The following is a 24,029-nucleotide window of genomic DNA, read 5'->3' as shown; positions in this document are numbered from 1 at the left end:
CAGGTTTTAATAAACCAATAACAGTAAAGAAAGTTTGCCCTCTCTGTCAATAACAGCTAGTTTTCAGTTTACACATCCCTCCCATTAGGCTCCTCCAATTAGGCCCCTCTCTCAGACCTCTCAGACCACTCCCACACAGTCCTAGCAATTTTTTTTATCAACATGATAATTCTAGAACAAGCAGCAGGAACATATCAACATGATCATTCTAGAACACGCAGCAGGAACATATCAACATGAGAATTCTAGAACACGCAGCAGGAACATATCAACATGATCATTCTAGAACACGCAGCAGGAACATTTCAACATGATCATTCTAGAACACGCAGCAGGAACATATCAACATGATCATTCTAGAACACGCAGCAGGAACATATCAACATGATCATTCTAGAACACGCAGCAGGAACATATCAACATGATAATTCTAGAACACGCAGCAGGAACATATCAACATGAGAATTCTAGAACACGCAGCAGGAACATATCAACATGATAATTCTAGAACACGCAGCAGGAGCATTTCAACATGATCATTCTAGAACATGCAGCAGGAACATATCAACATGATCATTCTAGAACACGCAGCAGGAACATATCAACATGATCATTCTAGAACACGCAGCAGGAACATATCAACATGATAATTCTAGACCACGCAGCAGGAACATATCAACATGATAATTCTAGAACACGTAGCAGGAACATATCAACATGATCATTCTAGAACACGCAGCAGGAACATATCAACATGATCATTCTAGAACACGCAGCAGGAACATATCAACATGATCATTCTAGAACACGCAGCAGGAACATATCAACATGATCATTCTAGAACACGCAGCAGGAACATATCAACATGATCATTCTAGAACACGCAGCAGGAACATATCAACATGATCATTCTAGAACACGCAGCAGGAACATATCAACATGATCATTCTAGAACACGCAGCAGGAACATATCAACATGATAATTCTAGACCACGCAGCAGGAACATATCAACATGATAATTCTAGAACACGCAGCAGGAACATATCAACATGATCATTCTAGAACACGTAGCAGGAACATATCAACATGATCATTCTAGAACACGCAGCAGGAACATTTCAACATGATAATTCTAGAACACGTAGCAGGAACATATCAACATGATCATTCTAGAACACGCAGCAGGAACATATCAACATGATCATTCTAGAACACGCAGCAGGAACATATCAACATGATAATTCTAGAACACGCAGCAGGAACATATCAACATGAGAATTCTAGAACACGCAGCAGGAACATATCAACATGATAATTCTAGAACACGCAGCAGGAACATATCAACATGATCATTCTAGAACACGCAGCAGGAACATATCAACATGAGAATTCTAGAACACGCAGCAGGAACATATCAACATGAGAATTCTAGACCACGCAGCAGGAACATATCAACATGATCATTCTAGAACACGCAGCAGGAACATTTCAACATGATAATTCTAGAACACGCAGCAGGAACATATCAACATGATCATTCTAGAACACACAGCTGGAACATAGCGTAACATTCTAGCAGCAACATACTGTAATTCTATAATGGTAAACAGCAGCTGTAGAGAAGACTCTCCCTCCCCTCTCCCCCTCTCCCCCTTTCCTGCTCTCCCTCGCCCTCCCTCTGTCCCTCCAGCCTCCCCTCAGCCTCTTGGTCTCTGTCTCACCCGTGGAGTCGTGGTTTCCCTGGTTGTTCCCTGGCGGTGCCGGCTGCTGTCCTGGATGGCTGAGGGTCACGACCCCTGACCTCTGACCGGTCTGGCTCTGGAACATAGTCCTGTTCTTGGCTGCAGCAGGCTGCCGGGTGACGGCCCCTAATCCCAGCTGGGGCCCTCTGGGCCTGGGGGAACGGTAGAGGCCTGTCCCCTCCTGGGGAGCCAGCTGTGAAGGTGCTGGAGCCAACTAGACCAGAGACAAACAACTTCAGTTATTATCAGTTCGCTTCATTTCAGTTTAGTTCCAATTCATTCAATTATATATTTAATTAAAGTTTTGTATCAGTCAGCACGCAGAAAATGATTTGATTTTCAAGCATGCGAACATTTGGCTTCTACAAATACACACAAGACCATACCACACCCTCTCACCTCATGCATGTATCTGTCAGGTAGTTCCCCATGAAAGCTCTCAGAGTTCAAAGAGAGGTTGTGAGGAGGAGGGTGGCTGGGAGGTTTGATGCCCAGCGACGTCATGCCGGTACCCGGGGGAAAGTATCCTGCCTTCTGCATCTCCTGACGGTACTTATCAAAGAGTATATTAGAGGAGCAGAGCACCTGTGAGGCCTTAGAATGGGGCCCTGCCTTGTGGGGCTTTCTGTGGGCTGTAGGAGGGCTGGGGTGGGAAGAGGACAGGCGGAGAGAGAGTGTCAAGGCTTCATTTGGGTCAACCTCTGTCCCCTGGGACTTCACCTGAGGGGTCTTACGGACGTACGTGATGATCTTGAGACGGGCGGGTTTGGGTTTGTGAGGAGAGTCCATCCTAGGGTCCGCAGGTGGCTGAGGGGAGATGGGTTTGGGGATGCTGCTGATAACACATACCTTACTAGGTGCTTTGAGGCCACTGGTGGTACCCCTCTGTGGGGAGTTGCTGCGGTCCTGGCTGGAGGCTCGGTTGCTGGCCTTGGCTGGAGATGTGGAGGAGGGAGGTCTGGAGCTGGTCATGGCGGGGGAGCAGGGGGCTGGTCTCCTGGGGGACCAGGGAGGGGTGGCGGGGCGGCTGGGGCTCCTGCTGGGGCTACCCCAAGGCTTCCTCCCATCCAGGCTAGAAGGACTGGAGCTGCGTTCAAACGAGCCCTGCTTCCTCAACGTTCTGTCGAAGGACGCCTCTTTCATCAACGTTCTATCTAAGAAAGGTTCTTTCTTCAAGCTTCTATCAAATGAGGCCGACTTCTTTGTGGTGTGTTCAAACGAAGTCGTTTTCTTCATGCTTTGTTCAAACGAAGTCGTTTTCTTCATGCTTTGTCCGAAGGAGCCTTGTTCCTTTGAGGTTTTATCAAAAGAGCCATGCTTCTTCAAGCTTCTGGTTTCAACAGATTGAATCCCATTTGTGCCTAACTTGGTGGGAGAGCCGTGGTTCATATCAGGGGGAATAACCTTGTGTTCCTCAGCTGCCTTCCCCTCACTACCTCTAACATCCTGGTGGTTCTCAGCTGCCTTCCTCCCACTACCTCTAACATCCTGGTGGTCCTCAGCTGCCTTTCCCCCACTACCTCTAACATCCTGGTGGTCCTCAGCTGCCTTCCCCCCACTACCTCTAACATCCTGGTGGTCCTCAGCTGCCTTCCTCCCACTACCTCTAACATCCTGGTGGTCCTCAGCTGCCTTTCCCCCACTACCTCTAACATCCTGGTGGTCCTCAGCTGCCTTCCTCCCACTACCTCTAGCATCCTGGTGGTCCTCAGCTGCCTTCCTCCCACTACCTCTAACATCCTGGTGGTCCTCAGCTGCCTTCCCCCCACTACCTCTAACATCCTGGTGGTCCTCAGCTGCCTTCCCCCCACTACCTCTAACATCCTGGTGGTCCTCAGCTGCCTTCCTCCCACTACCTCTAGCATCCTGGTGGTCCTCAGCTGCCTTCCTCCCACTACCTCTAACATCCTGGTGGTCCTCAGCTGCCTTCCTCCCACTACCTCTATCATCCTGGTGGTCCTCAGCTGCCTTCCCCTCACTACCTCTAGCATCCTGGTGGTCCTCAGCTGCCTTCCTCCCACTACCTCTAACATCCTGGTGGTCCTCAGCTGCCTTCCTCCCACTACCTCTAGCATCCTGGTGGTCCTCAGCTGCCTTCCTCCCACTACCTCTAACATCCTGGTGGTCCTCAGCTGCCTTCCTCCCACTACCTCTATCATCCTGGTGGTCCTCAGCTGCCTTCCCCTCACTACCTCTAGCATCCTGGTGGTCCTCAGCTGCCTTCCTCCCACTACCTCTAGGATCCTGGTGGTCCTCAGCTGCCTTCCCCTCACTACCTCTAGGATCCTGGTGGTCCTCAGCTGCCTTCCCCTCACTACCTCTAGGATCCTGGTGGTCCTCAGCTGCCTTCCCTTCACTACCTCTAACATCCTGGTGGTCCTCAGCTGCCTTCCTCCCACTACCTCTAACATCCTGGTGGTCCTCAGCTGCCTTCCTCCCACTACCTCTATCATCCTGGTGGTCCTCAGCTGCCTTCCCCCCACTACCTCTATCATCCTGGTGGTCCTCAGCTGCCTTCCCCCCACTACCTCTAACATCCTGGTGGTCCTCAGCTGCCTTCCTCCCACTACCTCTAACATCCTGGTGGTCCTCAGCTGCCTTCCCCCCACTACCTCTAGCATCCTGGTGTTCCTCAGCTGCCTTCCTCCCACTACCTCTAACATCCTGTTGGTCATCAGCTGCCTTCCTCCCACTGCCTCTATCATCCTGGTACCTCTGCTCCAGATTCTGGTTGTGCTTTTCATTGCCCTGATCTTCCTCCATGTTCTGCTGACATTTACAACGACCCACTACGACGGTGTTACTGACTTGTGCTTCCGGAACGACAACCTCCTCAGACCTAACAGTTGTGTTCTGGTTTAGATCGAGGTCAGCTCGTTGTATTGTGCTTTTAGATGGAGCCCGAGGTTGTTTGGATCGCTGAGAGGCCTTGGACCGGTCTGAGATGGTGGTACAAGACTGGGAGGCCAGGGTGAGATCCTCTAAGATGGTCCCGTCTGGTCCTGAGGGTCCAGATGGGACGTGCCAGGAGTCTGTGGTGGTGGCCTGTGTCCGTCCAGCGGTGTCCAGAGCACTGACCAGCCTCCCATCCGGACTGAACATAGCGGACAGGCGGGACACCAAGACATGGTTCTCAGAGCTGAACTCTGTCCTCGTCACATACTCCGCCGTTCCTCTGGTTCCTCCAGAGCCCATGGTGGCGACGTCCTGCCCGCTGGAGCCCCGTTGAATAGTCCTCCTCCCTCCTCCCTCTCTACTGTCAGAGACTAGATCCACTATAGAGACAGGCTGGTCCAGGAGGATCTGCCGTGCACCTCCTTTCACTCCTACTCCTAGTCCTACTCCTTCACATGCGTCCTCCTCCACCTCCTCTTCCTCCTCCTCCTCCTCCACCAGGTATGCCTCCAGCTCCTGACATTCTAACATCTCAAACTCGGCCAGCTCAGGGTCGTCACACCTAGAGTCTGTCCCCCAGATGACGATCTTGTTCTTCTGCTCCTCTGTGACTGTCTGAGACACCTGTTCAGGTAAAAGGTTGATTCAACATCACTATATAAATAGCATTAAAGACTTAAAAAAAAAAAAAATGAGATACCAACTCTACGTACTATGTAGACAGGCATCAGGAGTGTAAAACAGTCAAATGAATAAATAAATAGAATTCAGTGCTCTTGCTAAGAATGATCTTTGATACGTGGCAGTCTGGCTTATTGGAATTGTGTATCGCTTAGTACTTCTCAGATGTTTAAGTCACTCAGATGTTTAAGTCACTCACTCAGATGTTTAAGTCACTCAGATGTTTAAGTCACTCACTCAGATGTTTAAGTCACTCACTCAGATGTTTAAGTCACTCACTCAGATGTTTAAGTCACTCACTCAGATGTTTAAGTCACTCACTCAGATGTTTAAGTCACTCAGATGTTTAAGTCACTGGATAAATGTAGAGCATCATACCTCAGTGGTCTGAGACATCAGGGGGGGCAGAGTGTCAACATCTCCTCCTGTACTCTCCCCTCCGCCGTCGCTGCCCCCCTCCCCCATCTGGATCATCTGGTTAGCATTAGCATCCCCTTCGGGTGTCACCGCCCCCACTCGCTCTCCCCCGGCCTGCTGGTTCTGGTTGTTGCTCCCGACCTCACCAACATGGCTGTTCTGGTTGTTGTTCCTGACCTCACCAACATGGCTGTGGCCGATGGCCGGCTCGCCTTGCTGACCACTCATTATGACCTCACGTCAGTTCTGTTCTGAGTTCCTTCCTTCACTTAGTCACTCGGCCATCCATTAGATAACGCTGTGTACCCACAACTCTCAGGGTCAGGGGCTCTGGGTCTCTTTCTCTGCCTTATAGCATGAGCCCAGAGCTGGCTTCACATCTCTCTCCTGTCCTGTGTGGTCCTGGAGGTTTAGGGTATGGGCTGTCTCACTGAGGACAGGAGGTGGGTCGTATGGCATCGGAGATCCTTAACCTGATAGAAAACAAGACAAATCAATCATGTAGACATATCGTATTAACGACCTCTGTAGAATAATCTCACATCATGACATGCTACATAAAGTTTTTATGAAAAAAGATTGACACTTAAAAAGTTAGCGGCAAATTTCAAGACATTTTTATGAATTTTGATACACAGGGGTTTTCTACTTTATAATAACCCCCCTCCCCTGAGTGGCACAGCGGTCTAAGGCACTGCATCTCAGTGCAAGAGGCATCCCTGCAGTCCTTTTTTCGAATTCAGGCTGCATCACAATCAGGCCATGATTGGGAGTCCCATAGGGCGGTGCACAATTGGCCCGGGTTTGGTCGGGGTAGGCCGTCATTGTAAATAAGAATTTGTTCTTAACTGACTTGTAAAAATATATATATATTTTTTTTAAACACTAGTGTGACATCTCATCTGTTACCTGGAACGATAAAGGGTTGAATCACCTAAATAAAACCAGATGGAAATGATATCACAGCAATACAATGTAGCCTGAACCAGGGATGGCAGTATACTATATCCATAACTCATATCACATCACTGTCCTGAATAGTGGAGTCTTGACTCTCTCGTCTCCCACAGAGTTGTTAGGTAAAGCAAACTGGAAGTGCTTCGATCTTTACTCTAGAGATAAGTTTATGTGTAACTCTGTGTTGTTGTTTTTGTCGCACTGTTTTACTTTATCTTGGCCAGGTTGCAGTTGTAAATGAGAACTTGTTCTCAACTGGCCTACCTGGCTAAATAAAGGTGAAATTAAAAAAATACTAAAATATGGGACTTACACAGGGACAGTATCTGTTTGTATCCTACAACAGTGACATGTTGTCCACAGGAAGTGAGTAACAACACCCTACAAAGAGATAACCACGGAACTATCCAACATACTGACACCAGAGACGATTGGCAAGAGATTTATAGCACAGGACAGTATTTACTAGCCTGGTCCCAGATCTGTTTGTGCCGTCTATGAGAATGACCAAAGGTGCTGGCAAGACAGCACAAACAGATCTGGGATCAGGTGTTTACTGCTCAGGGACTAACAATATTCATCACCCTTTACTCCTACTCCTACTGTCCTCTGTTTACGGTTCTAGTCATGTCCCCCTAAATTCCCAGGTTTTCCAGGAATCCTGGTTGTAGGATTCTGGATTTCCTGAGTTCAGGAATATTTCAACTGGGATTTCTGTAAAAACCTGGGAATTCCCAGGAAAGATACGAGTATTTTTCTACACTACCTCTGTGACCAGAGTTACATCTGTGTTTTAAGAGGATGTTCTATGGATAGCTGGCATCTCTCTGCTATATATATAGATATGCTATATGACTGTGCTAATGCATATGTTGTCCTATCACTGGTTCTCCCTAGCAACAAGCATCACTCCACTTCAGCAAATCCGTGGGAGGACATTCCCTAAGGTGTGTACACACACACGCACACACACACACACACACACACACACACACACACACACACACACACACACACACACACACACACACACACACACACACACACACACACACACACACACACACACACACACACACACACACACACACACACACACACACACACAACTGTCAGCAATATTCCAGCCAGCAGCCACCTTCAATGAATAAGCTACAGGAAACTACTGCAATAACAATGAGTGTAGGGTATGATAACCTGCTATCTGTACACTGGTTCACTTTTACTGATAGGATAACCTGCTATCTGTACACTGGTTCACTATGACTGATAACCTGCTATCTGTACACTAGTTCACTATCACTGATAACCTGCTATCTGTACACTGGTTCACTACCACTGATAGGATAACCTGCTATCTGTACACTGGTTCACTATCACTGATAGGATAACCTGCTATCTGTACACTGGTTCACTATCACTGATAGGATAACCTGCTATCTGTACACTGGTTCACTATCACTGATAACCTGCTATCTGTACACTAGTTCACTATCACTGATAACCTGCTATCTGTACACTGGTTCACTACCACTGATAGGATAACCTGCTATCTGTACACTGGTTCACTATCACTGATAGGATAACCTGCTATCTGTACACTGGTTCACTACCACTGATAGGATAACCTGCTATCTGTACACTGGTTCACTACCACTGATAACCTGCTATCTGTACACTAGTTCACTATCACTGATAACCTGCTATCTGTACACTAGTTCACTATCACTGATAACCTGCTATCTGTACACTAGTTCACTATCACTGATAACCTGCTATCTGTACACTGGTTCACTACCACTGATAGGATAACCTGCTATCTGTACACTAGTTCACTATCACTGATAGCAGTAAAGCAATTATTCTGAAGTAAACTGCATATTTTTGAACACACTGATTCATGCCTGAGGATGCTTTGAAAACAACTGTACCTGAAAACAAGGTACTATAAATGACCATGTCTCTCTTTTGGATAAAACAGTGTTGCATGGGAAATATTAGAGGAATTAAAAACAACCTGTGTAGAAATGTCTCTGGGGATTTAGACGGATTCAAAACATCCTGTGAAGAAATGTCTCTGTGGGGATTTAGACGGATTAAAAACATCCTGTGTCTGGGGATTTAGACGGATTCAAAACATCCTGTGTAGAAATGTCTCTGGGGATTTCCCCCCTCTCCTCCTCCACTCTCCCTCTACGAGGTCTGCCCTAGTTTTCAAAACACTCTTCTTATTCTTTCATCTCAAAAATAATGATTTAAAAAAGAAGATGAAAAATACACCATAGGCATTTAGAGATCTTTTTGATGTTTGAGCGGCAGAACTTATGAAACACTGTAGCTCTCCCAAGAGAAGACGTGTGTATGAAACACTGTAGCTCTCCCAAGAGAAGACGTGTGTATGAAACACTGTAGCTCTCCCAAGAGAAGACGTGTGTATGAAACACTGTAGCTCTCCCAAGAGAAGACGTGTGTATGAAACACTGTAGCTCTCCCAAGAGAAGACGTGTGTATGAAACACTGTAGCTCTCCCAAGAGAAGACGTGTGTATGAAACACTGTAGCTCTCCCAAGAGAAGACGTGTGTATGAAACACTGTAGCTCTCCCAAGAGAAGACGTGTGTATGAAACACTGTAGCTCTCCCAAGAGAAGACGTGTGTATGAAACACTGTAGCTCTCCCAAGAGAAGACGTGTGTTTACTAACACATGAACACAAGCCCACACACCTACTCAAATCTGGACACTGAATAGAACCCCTCAGTAACCTTTTCAAGAAAACAAACATCTACAAACAAACATTTTCCAAAGGAACCAGAGCAGATTACACAGATGAATAGTTTTCTGTCTGAAGTGATGACTGTATGTTCCCAGGCAGAGAACGGACACTTCTAATAGGAGAAGCTCCCTAACGATGAGCAAACTACAGAGAGTCAGAATATGACATTCACAGGAGTGGACAGGACAGGAGGGGTGAGGAGAGGAGTGGGACATGAGAAGAGAGGAGAGGAGAAGGAGAGGAGGAGTGAAGAGGAAAGAATAGGAGAGGAGAGGGAAGGAAAGAAGAGGGAAGGAAAGAAGAGGGAAGGAAAGAAGAGGGAAGGAAATAAGAGGGAAGGAAATAAGAGGGAAGGAAAGAAGAGGGAAGGAGAGGAGAGGAGAGGAGAGGAGAGGAGAGGAGAGGAGAGGAGAGGAGAGGAGAGGAGAGGAGAGGAGAGTTCAAAGCTAAGCTCCATTTGACCAGGTTAACTGAGGAGTTACTGAACATTCAGAGATTTTTAAAATGACTAGGGCCCTGTACAACTGCCTCTTCAAACCCTTATGATCACATTTTCCTGACCAAATTTACTTTGATTTGATCTCAAACGTATTTTTCTGTAGCTAACCCACATATCCCTACACTATCCTCTCTGAAAGAAATCTGATGTTAGTTTTTGTTTGATCCTGCATTTAGTTTAGTTTTTATCTTTGAAAATAATGTTAGCTCTCTTTTTTTATCTTTCCAGTAGCTGTCCTTTATCATCTTACTGTAATGCTCCTGAGTTTAATTCCTAAAACTCAGATGCATCCACCTGTGGTAAATTCAATTGATTGGACATGATTGGATAGGCACACACCTGTCTATATAAGGTCCCACAGCTGACAGAGCATGTCAGAGCAAAAACCAAGCCATGAGGTCGAAGGACTTGTCCGTATAGCTCCGAGACAGGATTGTGTCGAGGCACAGATCTGGGGAAGGGTACCAAAACATTTCTGCAGCATTGAAGGTCCCCAAGAACACAGTGGCCTCCATCATTCTTAAATGGAAGAAGTTTGGAACCACCAAGACTCTTCCTAGAGCTGGCCGCCCGGCCAAACTGAGCAATCGGGGGAGAAGGGCCTTGGTCAGGGAGGTGACCAAGAACCCAATGGTCACTCTGACAAAGCTCCAGAGTTCCTCTGTGGAGATGGGAGAACCTTCCAGAAGGTCAACCATCTCAACAGCACTACACCAATCATGCTTTTATGGTAGAATGGCGAGACGGAAGCCCCTCCTCAGTAAAAGGCACATGACAGCCTTCTTAGAGTTTGCCAAGAGGCACCTAAAGACCCTCAGACCATGAGAAACAAAATCCTCTGGTCTGATGAAACCAAGATTGAACTCTTTGGCCTGAATGCCAAGCGTCACATCTGGAGGAAACCTGGCACCATCCCTAGAGTTAAGCATGGTGGTGGCAGCATCATGCTGTGGGGATGTTTTTCAGCGGCATGGACTGGGAGACTAGTCAGGATCGAGGGAAAGATGAACGGAGTAAAGTACAGAGAGATCCTTGATGAAAACCTGCTCCGGAGTGCTCAGGACCTATGACTGGAGTGAAGGTTCACCTTCCAACAGGACAACAACCCTAAGCACACAGCCAAGACAATGCAGGAGTGGCTTCGGGACAAATCTCTGAATGTCTTCAAGTGGCCCAGCCAGAGCCTAGACTTGAACCCGATCGAATATCTGCGGAGAGACCTGAAAATAGCTGTGCAGGGATGCTCTCCATCCAACCTGACAGAGCTTGAGAGGATCTGCAGAGAAGAATGGGAGAAACTCCTCAAATACATGTGTATTTGTACTGAGTAAAGGGTCGGAATACTTATGTAAATGTCATATTCCTGCAAAAATGTCAAAAAAACTGTTTTTGCTTTGTAATCATGGGGTATTCTGTGTAGATTGATGAGTAAAAAAAACGACTTAATCCATTTTAGAATAAGGCTGTGATGTAACAAAATGGGGGGAAAGTATTGTTGTATTGGTACTGGTACTTCCTGTATATAGCTCCACATTGATCTGGTACTTCCTGTATATAGCTCCACATTGATCTGGTACTTCCTGTATATAGCTCCACATTGATCTGGTACTCCCTGTATATAGCTCCACATTGATCTGGTACTTCCTGTATATAGCTCCACATTGATCTGGTACTTCCTGTATATAGCTTCACATTGATCTGGTACTTCCTGTATATAGCTCCACATTGATCTGGTACTTCCTGTATATAGCTCCATTCTTGTGTATTTTATTACTCGTGTTATTATTTTAACTTTGCATTGTTGGGAAGGGCTCGTAAGTAAGCATTTCACGGTGAAGTCTACACCTCTTGTATTCGGCGCATGTGACAAATAACATTTCACTTGATTTGAGAGAGAGACAGTGAGAGAAGAGAGAGAGACAAAAATACAGAGAGACAGAAACAGACAAAGAGAGAGAGAGAGACAGACAGAGACAGTCAAATAGAGAGAGACCGAGAGAGAGAGACATACAGTACCAGTCAAACGTTTGGACATACCTACTCATTCAAGTGTTTTTCTTTATTTTTACTATTTTCTACATTGTAGAATAATAGTGGAGACATCAACACTATGAAATATCACATATTGAATCATGTGGTAACCAAAAAAGTGTAAACAAATCAAAATATATTTCATGTTTTAGATACACACATTTGGCATTCTCTCAACCAGCTTCACCTTGAATGCTTTTACAACAGTTTTGAAGGAGTTCGCTTGTAGTCCTCAGGAAACTTTGCAGTATTTCGTTTTTTTATGTATTATTTCTGACATCGTTAGACCAGAAAACCTTAAATGTTATTACATACAGCCGAGAAGAACTATTGGATATCAGAGAGATGTCAACTTACCAGCACAACCAGCACTACGACCAGGAATACGACCAGGCAAACTGGAAACCATATATCCTGAGGCTGCATTTATTGTAGCTAGGGATTTAAACAACGCTAATTTGAGAACAAGGCTACCTAAATTCTATCAGCATATTGATTGCTGTACACGAGCGAGTAACACGCTCGACCATTGCTACTTTAACTTCCGCAATGCATACAAGGCCCTCCCCCGCCCTCCTATTGGCAAATCTGACCATGACTCCATCTTGTTGCTCCCCTCCTATAGGCAGAAACTAAAACAGGAAGTGCCCGTGTTTAGCTCTCGCTGGTCTGACCAATCGGATTCTACACTTCAAGGTTGCTTCAATCACGTGTACTAGGATATGTTCCGGGTAGCCTCAGACAATAACATTGACGTATTCGCTGACTCAGTGAGCGAGTTTATAAGGAAGTGTATAGGAGATGTTGTACCCACAAAACTGAAAGCACGTACCACCGCATTTAATCATGGCAAGGCGACTGGAAACATGGCCAAATACAAACAGTGCAGATATTCCCTCCGCAAGGCAATCAAACAAGCAAAGCGTCAGTATAGAGGTAAAGTGGAGTCGCAATTCAGCGGCTCAAATATGAGACGTATGTGGCAGGGTCTACAGTCAATCACGGACTACAAAAAGAAAACCAGCCCCGTCGCGGACATCGAAGTCTTGCTCCCAGACAAATTAAACAACTTCTTTGCGCGCTTTGAGGACAAAACAGTGCCTATGGACACGGCCCTCTATTAAAACCTGTGGGCTCTCCTTCTCCGTGGCCAACGTGAGTAAAACATTTAAACCTGTTAACCCTCGTAAGGCTGCCGGCCCAGATACCATCCCTAGCCACGTCCTCAGAGCATGCGCAGACCAGCTGGCTGTTGTGTTTACAGACATATTAAATCTCTCCCTATCCCAGTCTGCTGTCCCCACATACTTCAAGATGGCCACCATTGTTCCTGTACCCAAGAAGGCAAAGGTAACTGAACTAAATGACTATCTCCCCGTAGCACTCACTTCTGTCATCATGAAGTGCTTTGAGAGGCTAGTCAAGGATCATATCACCTCCACCCTACCTGTCACCCTAGACCCACTCCAATTTGCTTACTGCCCTAATAGATCCACAGACGATGCAATCGCCATCACACTGCACACTGCCCTAACCCATCTGGACAAGAGGAATACCTATGTAATACCTGTTCATCGATTACATCCAAACTCATCATTAAGCTTGAGACCCTGGGTCTTGACCCCGTCCTATGCAACTGGGTCCTGGACTTCCGCCCCCAGGTGGTGAAGGTAGGAAACAACATCTCCACTTTGCTGATCCTCAACACTGGGGAGTTCTCAGCCCCCTCCTGTACTCCCTGTTCACCCATGACTGCGTGGCCACGCCTCCAACTCAATCATCAAGTTTGCAGACGACACTACAGTGGTAGGCTTGATTACCAACAACGACGAGACGGCCTACAGGGAGGAGGTGAGGGCCCTCGGAGTATGGTGTCAGGAAAATAACCTCTCGCTCAACGTCAACAAAACAAAGGAGATGATCGTGGACTTCAGGAAACAGCAGAGGGAGCACCCCCCTATCCACATCGACGGGACAGTAGTGGAGAAGGTGGAAAGTTTTAAGTTCCTCGGCGTACACATCAGGGACAAACTGAAATGGTCCACCCACACAGACAGTGTGGTGAAGAAGGCGCAACAGCGCCTCTTCAACCTCAGGAGGCTGAAAAAATGTGGCTTGTCACCGAAATCCCTCACAAACTTTTACAGATGCACAATCGAGAGCATCCTGTCTGGCTGTATCACCGCCTGGTACAGCAACTGCTCCGCCCACAACCGCAGGGCTCTCCAGAGGGTAGTGAGGTCTGCCCAACGCATCACCGGGGGCAAACTACCTGCCCTCCAGGACACCTACAACACCCGATGTCACAGGAAGGCAAAAAAGATCATCAAGGACAACAACCACCCGAGCCACTGCCTGTTCACCCCGCTATCATCCAGAAGGCGAGGTCAGTACAGGTGCATCAAAGCTGGGACCGAGAGATTGAAAAACAGCTTCTATCTCAAGGCCATCAGACTGTTAAACAGCCATCACTAACACAGAAAGGCGGCTGCCTACCTACAGACTTGATTTCATTGGCCACTTTAATAAATGGAACACTAGTCACTTTAATAATGCCATTTTAAGAATGTTTACATATCTCACATTACTCATCTCATATGTATATACTGTATACTTCACTATCTATTCTTTACTATCTATTGCATCTTAGCCGCTCTGTCACTGCTCATCCATATATGTTATACTTATATATTCTCATTCCTTTACTAGATTGTGTGCATTAGGTTTTGTTGTAGAATTGTTAGATATTACCTGTTAGATACTGCAGCTCTGTCGGATCTAGAAGCATTTCACTACACTCACAATAACATCTGCTAACCAAGTGTACGTGACCAATAAAATTTGATTTGATTTGATTTGACATGTGCTGAGCCCTTGTTGACTGCTTTTCCTTCACTCTGCGGTCCAACTCATCCCAAACTATCTCAATCGGGTTGAGGTCGGGTGAGCAAACCAGATGGGATGGCGTATCACTGCAGAATGCTGTGGTAGCCATGCTGGTTAAGTATGCCTTGAATTCTAAATAAATCACAGACAGTGTAACCAGCAAAGCACCCCCACAACATCACACCTCCTCCTCCAAGCTTCACGGTGGGAACCACACATGCGGAGATCATCCGTTCACCTACTCTGCATCTCACCAAGACACGGCGGTTGGAACCAAAAATCTCAAACGTGGACTCATCAGACCAAAGGATAGATTTCAACTGGTCTAATGTCCATTGCTCGTGTTTCTTGCCCCAAGCAAGTCTCTTCTTCTTATTGGTGTCCTTTAGTAGTGGTTACTCTGCAGTAATTCAACCATGAAGGCCTGATTCACGCAGTCTCCTCTGAACAGTTGATGTTGAGATGTGTCTGTTACTTGAACTCTGTGAAGAATTTATTTGGGCTGCAATTTCTGAGGCTGGTATCTCTAATGAATTTATCCTCTGCAGCAGAGGTAACTCTGGGTCTTCCTTTCCTGTGGCAGTCCTCATGAGAGCCAGTTTCATCATAGCACTTGATGGTTTTTGTGACTGCACTTGAAGAAACTTTGAAAGTTCTTGAAATTCTCCGAATTGACTAACCTTCATGTCTTAAAGTAATGATGGACTGTCGTTTCTCTTTGCTTATTTGAGCTGTTCTTGCCATAATATGGACTTGGTCTTTAACCAAATAGGGCTATCTTCTGTATACCACCCCTACCTTGTCACAACACTACTGATTGGATCAAACGCATTAAGAAGGAAAGAAATTCCACAAATTAACTTTTAACAAGGCACACCTGTTAAAATTGAAATGCATACCAGGTGACTACCTCATGAAGCTGGTTGAGGGAATGCCAAGAGTGTGCAAAGCTGTCATCAAGGCTACTTTGAAGAATCTCAAATATAAAATATATTTTGATTTGTTTAACACTTTTTTGGTTACTAACATGATTCCATATGTGTTATTTCATAGTTTGATGTCTTCACTACTTTTCTCAAATGTAGAAAATAGTAAAAATAAAGAACAACCCTGGAATGAGTATGTGTGTCCAAACTTTTGACTGGTACTGTATGTTTCCCATGCCAATAAAGCCCCTTGAATTGAATTGAGAGAGAAGACAAGAGAAGACAGGCTATGTGCACAGTGCCTACAAAAGGAAGTGGAAACTGAGCTGTACTTCCTGGCCTCCTGTCATGTTCCTGACCTTATTTCCTTTATTTTGTCTTTGTTTAGTATGGTCAGGACGTGAGCTGGATGGGCATTCTATGTTATGTGTTTCTATGTTGGGTTCTTTTCTATTAGCCTGATATGGTTCTCAATCAGGGGCAGGTGTTTTACGTTTCCTCTGATTGAGAACCATATTAAGGTAGGCTGTTCTCACTGTTTGTTTGTGGGTGATTGTTCCTGTGTTAGTGTTTATGCCACACGGGACTGTTTCGTTTGTGAGTTTGTTCCTGTTCGTGCGTTCTTCGTTGTCTGTAAGTTCTCATGTTCACGTCTGTTTACGTCGTTTATTGTTTTGTAGTTTGTTAAGAGTTTTTTCGTGTTCGTCTTTCTTTAAATCAATCATTACGTCTTCATAACTCGCTGCATATTGGTCCGATCCTTGCTCCTCCTCAGACGAGGAGGAGAACGAACGTTACACCTCCTGCCAAATGTATGACCATATTAGAGACACATATTTCACTCAGATTACACAGACCCACAAAGAATTTGAAAACAAATCCAATTTTGATAAACTCCCATATCTACTGGGTGAAATACCACAGTGTACTATCACAGCAGCAAGATGTGTGACCTGTTGCCACAAGAAAAGGACAACCAGTGAAGAACAAACACCATTGTAAATACAACCTATATTTGATTTATTTTCCCATTTGTACTTTAACTATTTGCACATCATTACAACATTGTATATAGACATAATATGACATTTGAAATGTCTTTATTCTTTTGGAACTTTTGTGAGTGTAATATTTACTGTTAATGTTTTGTTGTTTATTTCACTTTTGTTTATTATCCATTTCACTTGCTTTGGCAATGTAAACATATGTTTCCCATGCCAATAACTGTTTTGATAACAGACTGCCCCTTAAATTGAAATTGAGAGAGAAGAGCGAGAGAGAGAGAGAGACAGAGAAGAGAGAGAGAGAAAGGAGAGAGAGAGCGAGACAGAGAGAGGGAGAGAGAGAGAGAGACAGAGAGAGAGAGAGATGGTCCTCCCCTGTGTTGTGCTTAGAGCAGAATAATAATAACAGCATGCTTTACCTCCGGTACAGCCAGTCCTATTCCTTCTCCATAACAACACACTGTCTCACATTCACTCTGTGGGATTGACTGCTGAGACAGACAGCAGACTTAGAGCCTGTCACACCAATTCCACAATGCCGAATGTCTCTCTGTGGGAGAGTGTTATGCTGTCATGTGTTCTGTACGCGGTCCACTTGGGCCGTAACAGATTGATAGACTGCTGAGACAGAGAGAGAGAGAGACACGACTGAGGAGCATTACTGTGAAGGAGGATCCTGTTAGTGTGACTGTGGAGGAGGAGCCTTTTAGTGTGACTTTACGGGAGGAGCCTGTTAGTGTGACTGTGGAGGAGGAGCCTTTTAGTGTGACTGTGGAGGAGGAGCCTTTTAGTGTGACTTTACGGGAGGAGCCTGTTAGTGTGACTGTGGAGGAGGAGCCTATTACTGCGACTGTGGAGGAGGAGCCTGTTAGTGTAACTGTGGAGGAGGAGCCTGTTAGTGTGACTGTGGAGGAGGAGCCTGTTAGTGTGACTGTGGAGGAGGAGCCTGTTAGTGTGACTGTGGAGGAGGAGCCTTTTAGTGTGACTTTACGGGAGGAGCCTGTTAGTGTGACTGTGGAGGAGGAGTCTATTTCTGTGACTGTGGAGGAGGAGCCTGTTAGTGTAACTGTGAAGGGGGAGCCTGTTAGTGTGACTGTGGATGAGGAGCCTGTTAGTGTGACTGTGAAGGGGGAGCCTGTTAGTGTGACTGTGGAGGAGGAGTCTATTTCTGTGACTGTGGAGGAGGAGCCTGTTAGTGTAACTGTGAAGGGGGAGCCTGTTAGTGTGACTGTGGAGGAGGAGCCTGTTAGTGTGACTGTGGAGGAGGAGCCTGCCCAGAATCCTACTGACTGTCTTGATGACAGACTGCCCAGAATCCTACTGACTGTCTTGATAACAGACTGCCCAGAATCCTACTGACTGTCTTGATGACAGACTGCCCAGAATCCTACTGACTGTCTTGATAACAGACTGCCCAGAATCCTACTGACTGTCTTGCTGACAGACTGCCCAGAATCCTATATCATATCATACTGGCGTGTGACTAACAGCTGATGAGCAGCATGCCACACACATGTGACAGTGACTGTCATGGTCTGAGCTCATTCCTGGTTGACAGAAATCCTCTGGAAACTTGTTGGTTCAGGCTGCTAACAATAAACACCATGAGATTAACCACAAACCATCTAGACTTCAGACCCGGCACAAATTATCTAGACTTCAGACCCAGCACAAGTAGTCCTCTATATAGCCTTGTTATTGTTATGTATTGTGTTACCTTTAAATTGATTTCATTTTTTAAGTTGAGTTTATTTAGTAAATATTTTATTAACTATATTTATTGTACTGCATTGTTGGTTAGGGGCACGTAAGTAAGCATTTCACTGTAAGGTCTACTACACCTGTTGTATTCAGCATTTCACTGTAAGGTCTACTACACCTGTTGTATTCAGCATTTCACTGTAAGGTCTACTACACCTGTTGTATTCAGCATTTCACTGTAAGGTCTACTACACCTGTTGTATTCAGCATTTCACTGTAAGGTCTACTACACCTGTTGTATTCAGCATTTCACTGTAAGGTCTACTACACCTGTTGTATTCAGCATTTCACTGTAAGTTCTACTACACCTGTTGTATTCAGCATTTCACTGTAAGGTCTACTACACCTGTTGTATTCAGCATTTCACTGTAAGGTCTACTACACCTGTTGTATTCAGCATTTCACTGTAAGGTCTACTACACCTGTTGTATTCAGCATTTCACTGTAAGGTCTACTACACCTGTTGTATTCAGCATTTCACTGTAAGGTCTACACCTGTTGTATTCAGCATTTCACTGTAAGGTCTACTACACCTGTTGTATTCAGCATTTCACTGTAAGGTCTACACCTGTTGTATTCAGCATTTCACTGTAAGGTCTACTACACCTGTTGTATTCAGCATTTCACTGTAAAGTCTACTACACCTGTTGTATTCAGCATTTCACTGTAAGGTCTACTACACCTGTTGTATTCAGCATTTCACTGTAACGTCTACACCTGTTGTATTCAGCATTTCACTGTAAGGTCTACCTACACCTGTTGTATTCAGCATTTCACTGTAAGGTCTACCTACACCTGTTGTATTCAGCATTTCACTGTAAGGTCTACTACACCTGTTGTATTCGGTGCATGTGACAAATAAAGTTTGAATTGATAAGCACCTGACATACAGTAGTCCATGAGCAGTAGTCCATAAGTAGTAGTCCATGAGCAGTAGTCCATGAGCAGTAGTCCATGAGCAGTAGTCCATGAGCAGTAGTCCATGAGCAGTAGTCCATGAGCAGTAGTCCATGAGCAGTAGTCCATGAGTAGTAGTCCATGAGTAGTAGTCCATGAGTAGTAGTCCATGAGCAGTAGTCCATGAGTAGTAGTCCATGAGCAGTAGGCCATGAGCAGTAGTCAATGATTAGTAGTCAATGAGCAGTAGTCAATGAGCAGTAGTCAATGATCAGTAGTCCATGAGCAGTAGTCCATGAGCAGTAGTCAATGAGCAGTAGTCCATGAGTAGTAGTCCATGAGCAGTAGTCCATGAGCAGTAGTCCATGAGCAGTAGTCCATGAGCAGTAGTCCATGAGTATTAGTCCATGAGTAGTAGTCCATGAGTAGTAGTCAATGAGCAGTAGTCAATGAGCAGTAGTCAATGAGTAGTAGTCCATGAGTAGTAGTCCATGAGTAGTAGTCCATGAGCAGTAGTCCATGAGCAGTAGTCCATGAGTAGTAGTCCATGAGCAGTAGTCCATGAGCAGTAGTCCATGAGCAGTAGTCCATGAGCAGTAGTCCATGAGTAGTAGTCCATGAGCAGTAGTCCATGAGCAGTAGTCCATGAGCAGTAGTCCATGAGTAGTAGTCCATGAGTAGTAGTCCATGAGCAGTAGTCCATGAGCAGTAGTCCATGAGCAGTAGTCAATGCGTAGTAGTCCATGAGCAGTAGTCCATGAGCAGTAGTCCATGAGCAGTAGTCCATGAGCAGTAGTCCATGAGTAGTAGTCCATGAGCAGTAGTCCATGAGCAGTAGTCCATGAGCAGTAGTCCATGAGCAGTAGTCCATGAGCAGTAGTCCATGAGTAGTAGTCAATGAGCAGTAGTCAATGAGTAGTAGTCCATGAGTAGTAGTCAATGAGTAGTAGTCAATGAGCAGTAGTCAATGAGTAGTAGTCCATGAGCAGTAGTCAATGAGTAGTAGTCCATGAGTAGTAGTCCATGAGTAGTAGTCAATGAGTAGTAGTCCATGAGTAGTAGTCCATGAGCAGTAGTCCATGAGGAGTAGTCCATGAGCAGTAGTCCATGAGCAGTAGTCCATGAGCAGTAGTCCATGAGCAGTAGTCCATGAGCAGTAGTCCATGAGCAGTAGTCCATGAGGCAGAAACATTGGCACAAAATAGCCAATTGATACTTCCTGGATGCATTTTTTTTAACACCTGATTTAAAGCGCCATCTTCTCTCTATGTATGATGAGGCAACTAGTGGCTCTAGTGACGCTGCTAGGTCCCCTGAGTTCAGTTCCAGCTCCTTCCACATTCACAGCTCTCCAACTGACCTACTTAAAGAGAGGAGAGGGCTGGCTGGTGCCTGTTATAACGGTATTATGCTTAGTTGTTCAGCAGACCTCGAACAGAGACTACTAGCAACTTGCATGCCCGGCCCACCTGACAATCTGTATTTCCTGTTTGAGGGATCCACTTAAAGCTCACTGGATTGTTTGTTTTCACTTGACTTCTGACACTCTTTTATCCTCTTGCTTGTGCCTGTCGTTTTTCCCCCCAATTAACTTTACAACCTCGGAAATGTTTCTAATGACCTGTCAAACACACTCCGGTAATGGTTGAAATGGGCTCAATGGAATACACTGTCTTTTCTTTTAAGGATAGGACCCTTTTCCCCCCCCAATTTCCGCCTAAAATGACATACCCAAATCTAACTGCCTGTAGCTCAGGACCTGAAGCAAGGATATGACATATTATTGATACCATTTGAAAGGAAACACTTTGAAGTTTGTGGAAATGTGAAATTAATGTCGGTGTGTGTTTATTTTTATTTGTTATGTTTGAAAAGTTGAGTGAGTGAGTAATGAAATAGTTGCATATCCCAGAGCCAGTGTATTGCTGTGGGCCGGGTATGAGAGGGCTTTCAATGTTGTTCAGATGATGGATATACTTTTATAATGAATTACACGTCTTATTTATTTATTGTCCTATCATGGGGAACTACATTTTTAAAATAAATTATATCTAATTATTTATTATCCTATTTTAATGGTACGGTCCATGGCCCTATACCCTAGACACCCACATGAATAGCCCAGATACTAAGGAGAAGTCCCTAACTGTTTTATGTGCATGCTGTATGCGGTCTGTATGCAGCCAAAATGAGGTCAGGGACCAAGAGCAGCACTGCCCCCTCAAGATTCTGAGCCTGCTTGGCAGGGTTGGTCCTGCAAAGCCAAAGCCCCCTAAAGGGAGAGCATAATAAACAAGGAAATTCTCAAAGCTGCTAATGAGAACCTTGATGACCTTGTACCTAGCCGGTGGGGATTCCGGTGGGGTGCCCCCACCCAGGCAGTGGCAGTGCTGGCAACACTAGCTGCAGTAACCCATGGGGAGGGGGTCACACTCGGACATTCAGAGAGGGGGTATATTATTGTGGCCCTGGTGGCACGAAACCAATCGGACTGCATGGAGAGGCTTGGGAACATGGTCAAAATGGATGACCGTATTGTGGGTGTTTCAGGAAGAAGGTGTACATTTGACCTCCATCATCTAGGATGTGACAATGGTAAATAAATCTCTACATTTATGCTCATTTTTTGCGCGGTCTTGCAGGCCTTCTCATGCAGCTGCAACTGCAAGTACATTTGTAAATCATGACCCATCTTGAGTTGGGCTCTGGGATGGTGCAATTGTTGAGAGGGTGAGCTTATGGTTGTGTGGGGGTAAGGGCTGAATGTGTGTGGGTGTATGTGTGTATCCCACAACTGTTGCGAAGGAAGAAGTAAAAGATGTTAGGGACTATAGAGGATGATTCACAGCAATATGTAATAAAAATCGAGGTGAGGGCGATGGAAATTCATTTGGCAATGGATCTGCTTCGGTTCGGTGGATGGTGCTGTGTGCACTTTTCGAAGGATGGATCCCAGTCGGTCCGGGGCTGTGCGATGCGGGGGGTCGGGGGTGGTCTGCCGGGCATTGGGATGACAACCCAACTCGAGATGGGGGCTTTTGGCGGGTGGAATAGTGGGGACCAATTGGAGGTTTGCTTAGTGGAGATGCAAATGTCATGGTACAACTATATAGACACTCAATCATTATGTTACTTTTTAATAGGACGTTTACAAACATATATTTTGATAAAAATAATTGAAAGGTGTGTCTCATTATGGTAAGTGGTGAAATAAGTATAGCCAGTTACAATTGTAATGGCTTAGCAGATAATAAGAAAAGACGATCAATATTTACCTGGCTAAAAGAGAAGGATTATAATATCTACTGTTTACAGGAAACCCATTCAACAGTTTTAGATGAAGTTTTGTGGAAAAAGAACTGGGGGGGCGAAATATATTTCTCCCATGGGCAAAGAAATTCAAAAGGAGGGTGATGGTTTTAATTAATAATAACTTTGATCCAAATGTGCAACTTGTCCAAACAGATCCTCAAGGTAGATGGATTATTTTAAATATGTTATTGGACAATAAACATATATGGCTTATTAACCTATACGGTCCGAATAATGATGATCCAAGCTTCTTTGACAATATATATAAGAATGTATCAACTCTACAAGCAACACTAGACTCTATTATTATAGTGGGAGATTTTAATACGGTCTTAAATACCTCTATGGACCGGAAAGGAAATCACACTACAAACTATCACCCTCAGGCACTTAAGGAAATCAGGAATGTCATGGATATATTGGAATTAGTGGATATATGGAGACTTAAATACCCTGACCTAGTGAGATATACATGGCGGAGGCTTAATCAAGCTAGTCGCCTTGACTACTTTCTTATATCATTCTCTCTGGCACCAAAAGTTAAAAAGTGTTTGATAGGGGACAGAATGCGGTCGGACCATCACATAATTGGCATATATATTACTCTTACAGAATTTCCACGTGGGCGAGGATATTGGAAATTTAATCAAAGCCTACTAGATGATAAATTGTTTAGAACTAGGACAGAAGAATTTATAACTGACTTTTTTAGACATAACATAGGTACAGCAGATCCCCATATTGTATGGGACACTTTTAAGTGTGCCTTTAGAGGCCATGCAATTCAGTACTCATCTATAAAACAAAAGCAATTTCGATCAAAAGAGTCCATATTAACAAAGGAAATTGAAGGACTAACAGTACAGTTAGATAACAATAAAAACGGTACCATAGAGGCACAGAATAAGTTAGAGGAAAAACAAAAAGAAATGGAGGAACTTATTCAAGAAAGATCCAGTGTAATATATTACAAAAATAAAGCTAACTGGATGGAATATGGGGAAAAATGCACCAAATTCTTTTTCAATCTTCAATATAGAAATGCTACCAAAAAAAACGTATTAAAACTTGTTACAAATGATGGAGTCACGCATGATTCACCAAATGATATTTTGAAAGAGGAAGTAAAGTACTTTAAGAATATATTTTCGTTTCAGGCTCCTCCATCTCCACTAACTGAAACTAATTGTATGGATTTTTTCCCTAATAATAATGTAAAATTAACATCTGTACAGAAAGACTCATG

The 24,029-nt window shown here is 44.8% G+C and overlaps 1 protein-coding gene across 4 annotated transcripts in view; it reads right to left on the bottom strand.

The window, feature by feature from the left end:
• Positions 1 to 24,029, bottom strand: part of mtus2b (microtubule associated tumor suppressor candidate 2b) — a 153,310-nt gene that overhangs the window by 105,059 nt on the left and 24,222 nt on the right. For all 4 annotated transcript variants that reach the window (XM_071358123.1, XM_071358126.1, XM_071358125.1 and 1 more), the window contains exons 2-4: positions 5,698 to 6,209; positions 2,143 to 5,262; positions 1,723 to 1,957 (exon numbers count right to left, since the gene is read on the bottom strand). In XM_071358123.1, coding sequence (XP_071214224.1) covers positions 1,723 to 1,957; positions 2,143 to 5,262; positions 5,698 to 5,964 — 3,622 coding nt within the window. In that variant the 5' untranslated portion in view covers positions 5,965 to 6,209. The remainder of the gene's footprint in view (positions 1 to 1,722; positions 1,958 to 2,142; positions 5,263 to 5,697; positions 6,210 to 24,029) is intronic.

This window comes from Salvelinus alpinus, chromosome 21, assembly GCF_045679555.1.
Source record: "Salvelinus alpinus chromosome 21, SLU_Salpinus.1, whole genome shotgun sequence".
In the NCBI taxonomy this organism is placed as follows: domain Eukaryota; kingdom Metazoa; phylum Chordata; class Actinopteri; order Salmoniformes; family Salmonidae; genus Salvelinus; species Salvelinus alpinus.
The sequence above is the reverse complement of the archived record's forward strand: the minus strand, read 5'-3'. Positions and strand labels throughout refer to the sequence as shown.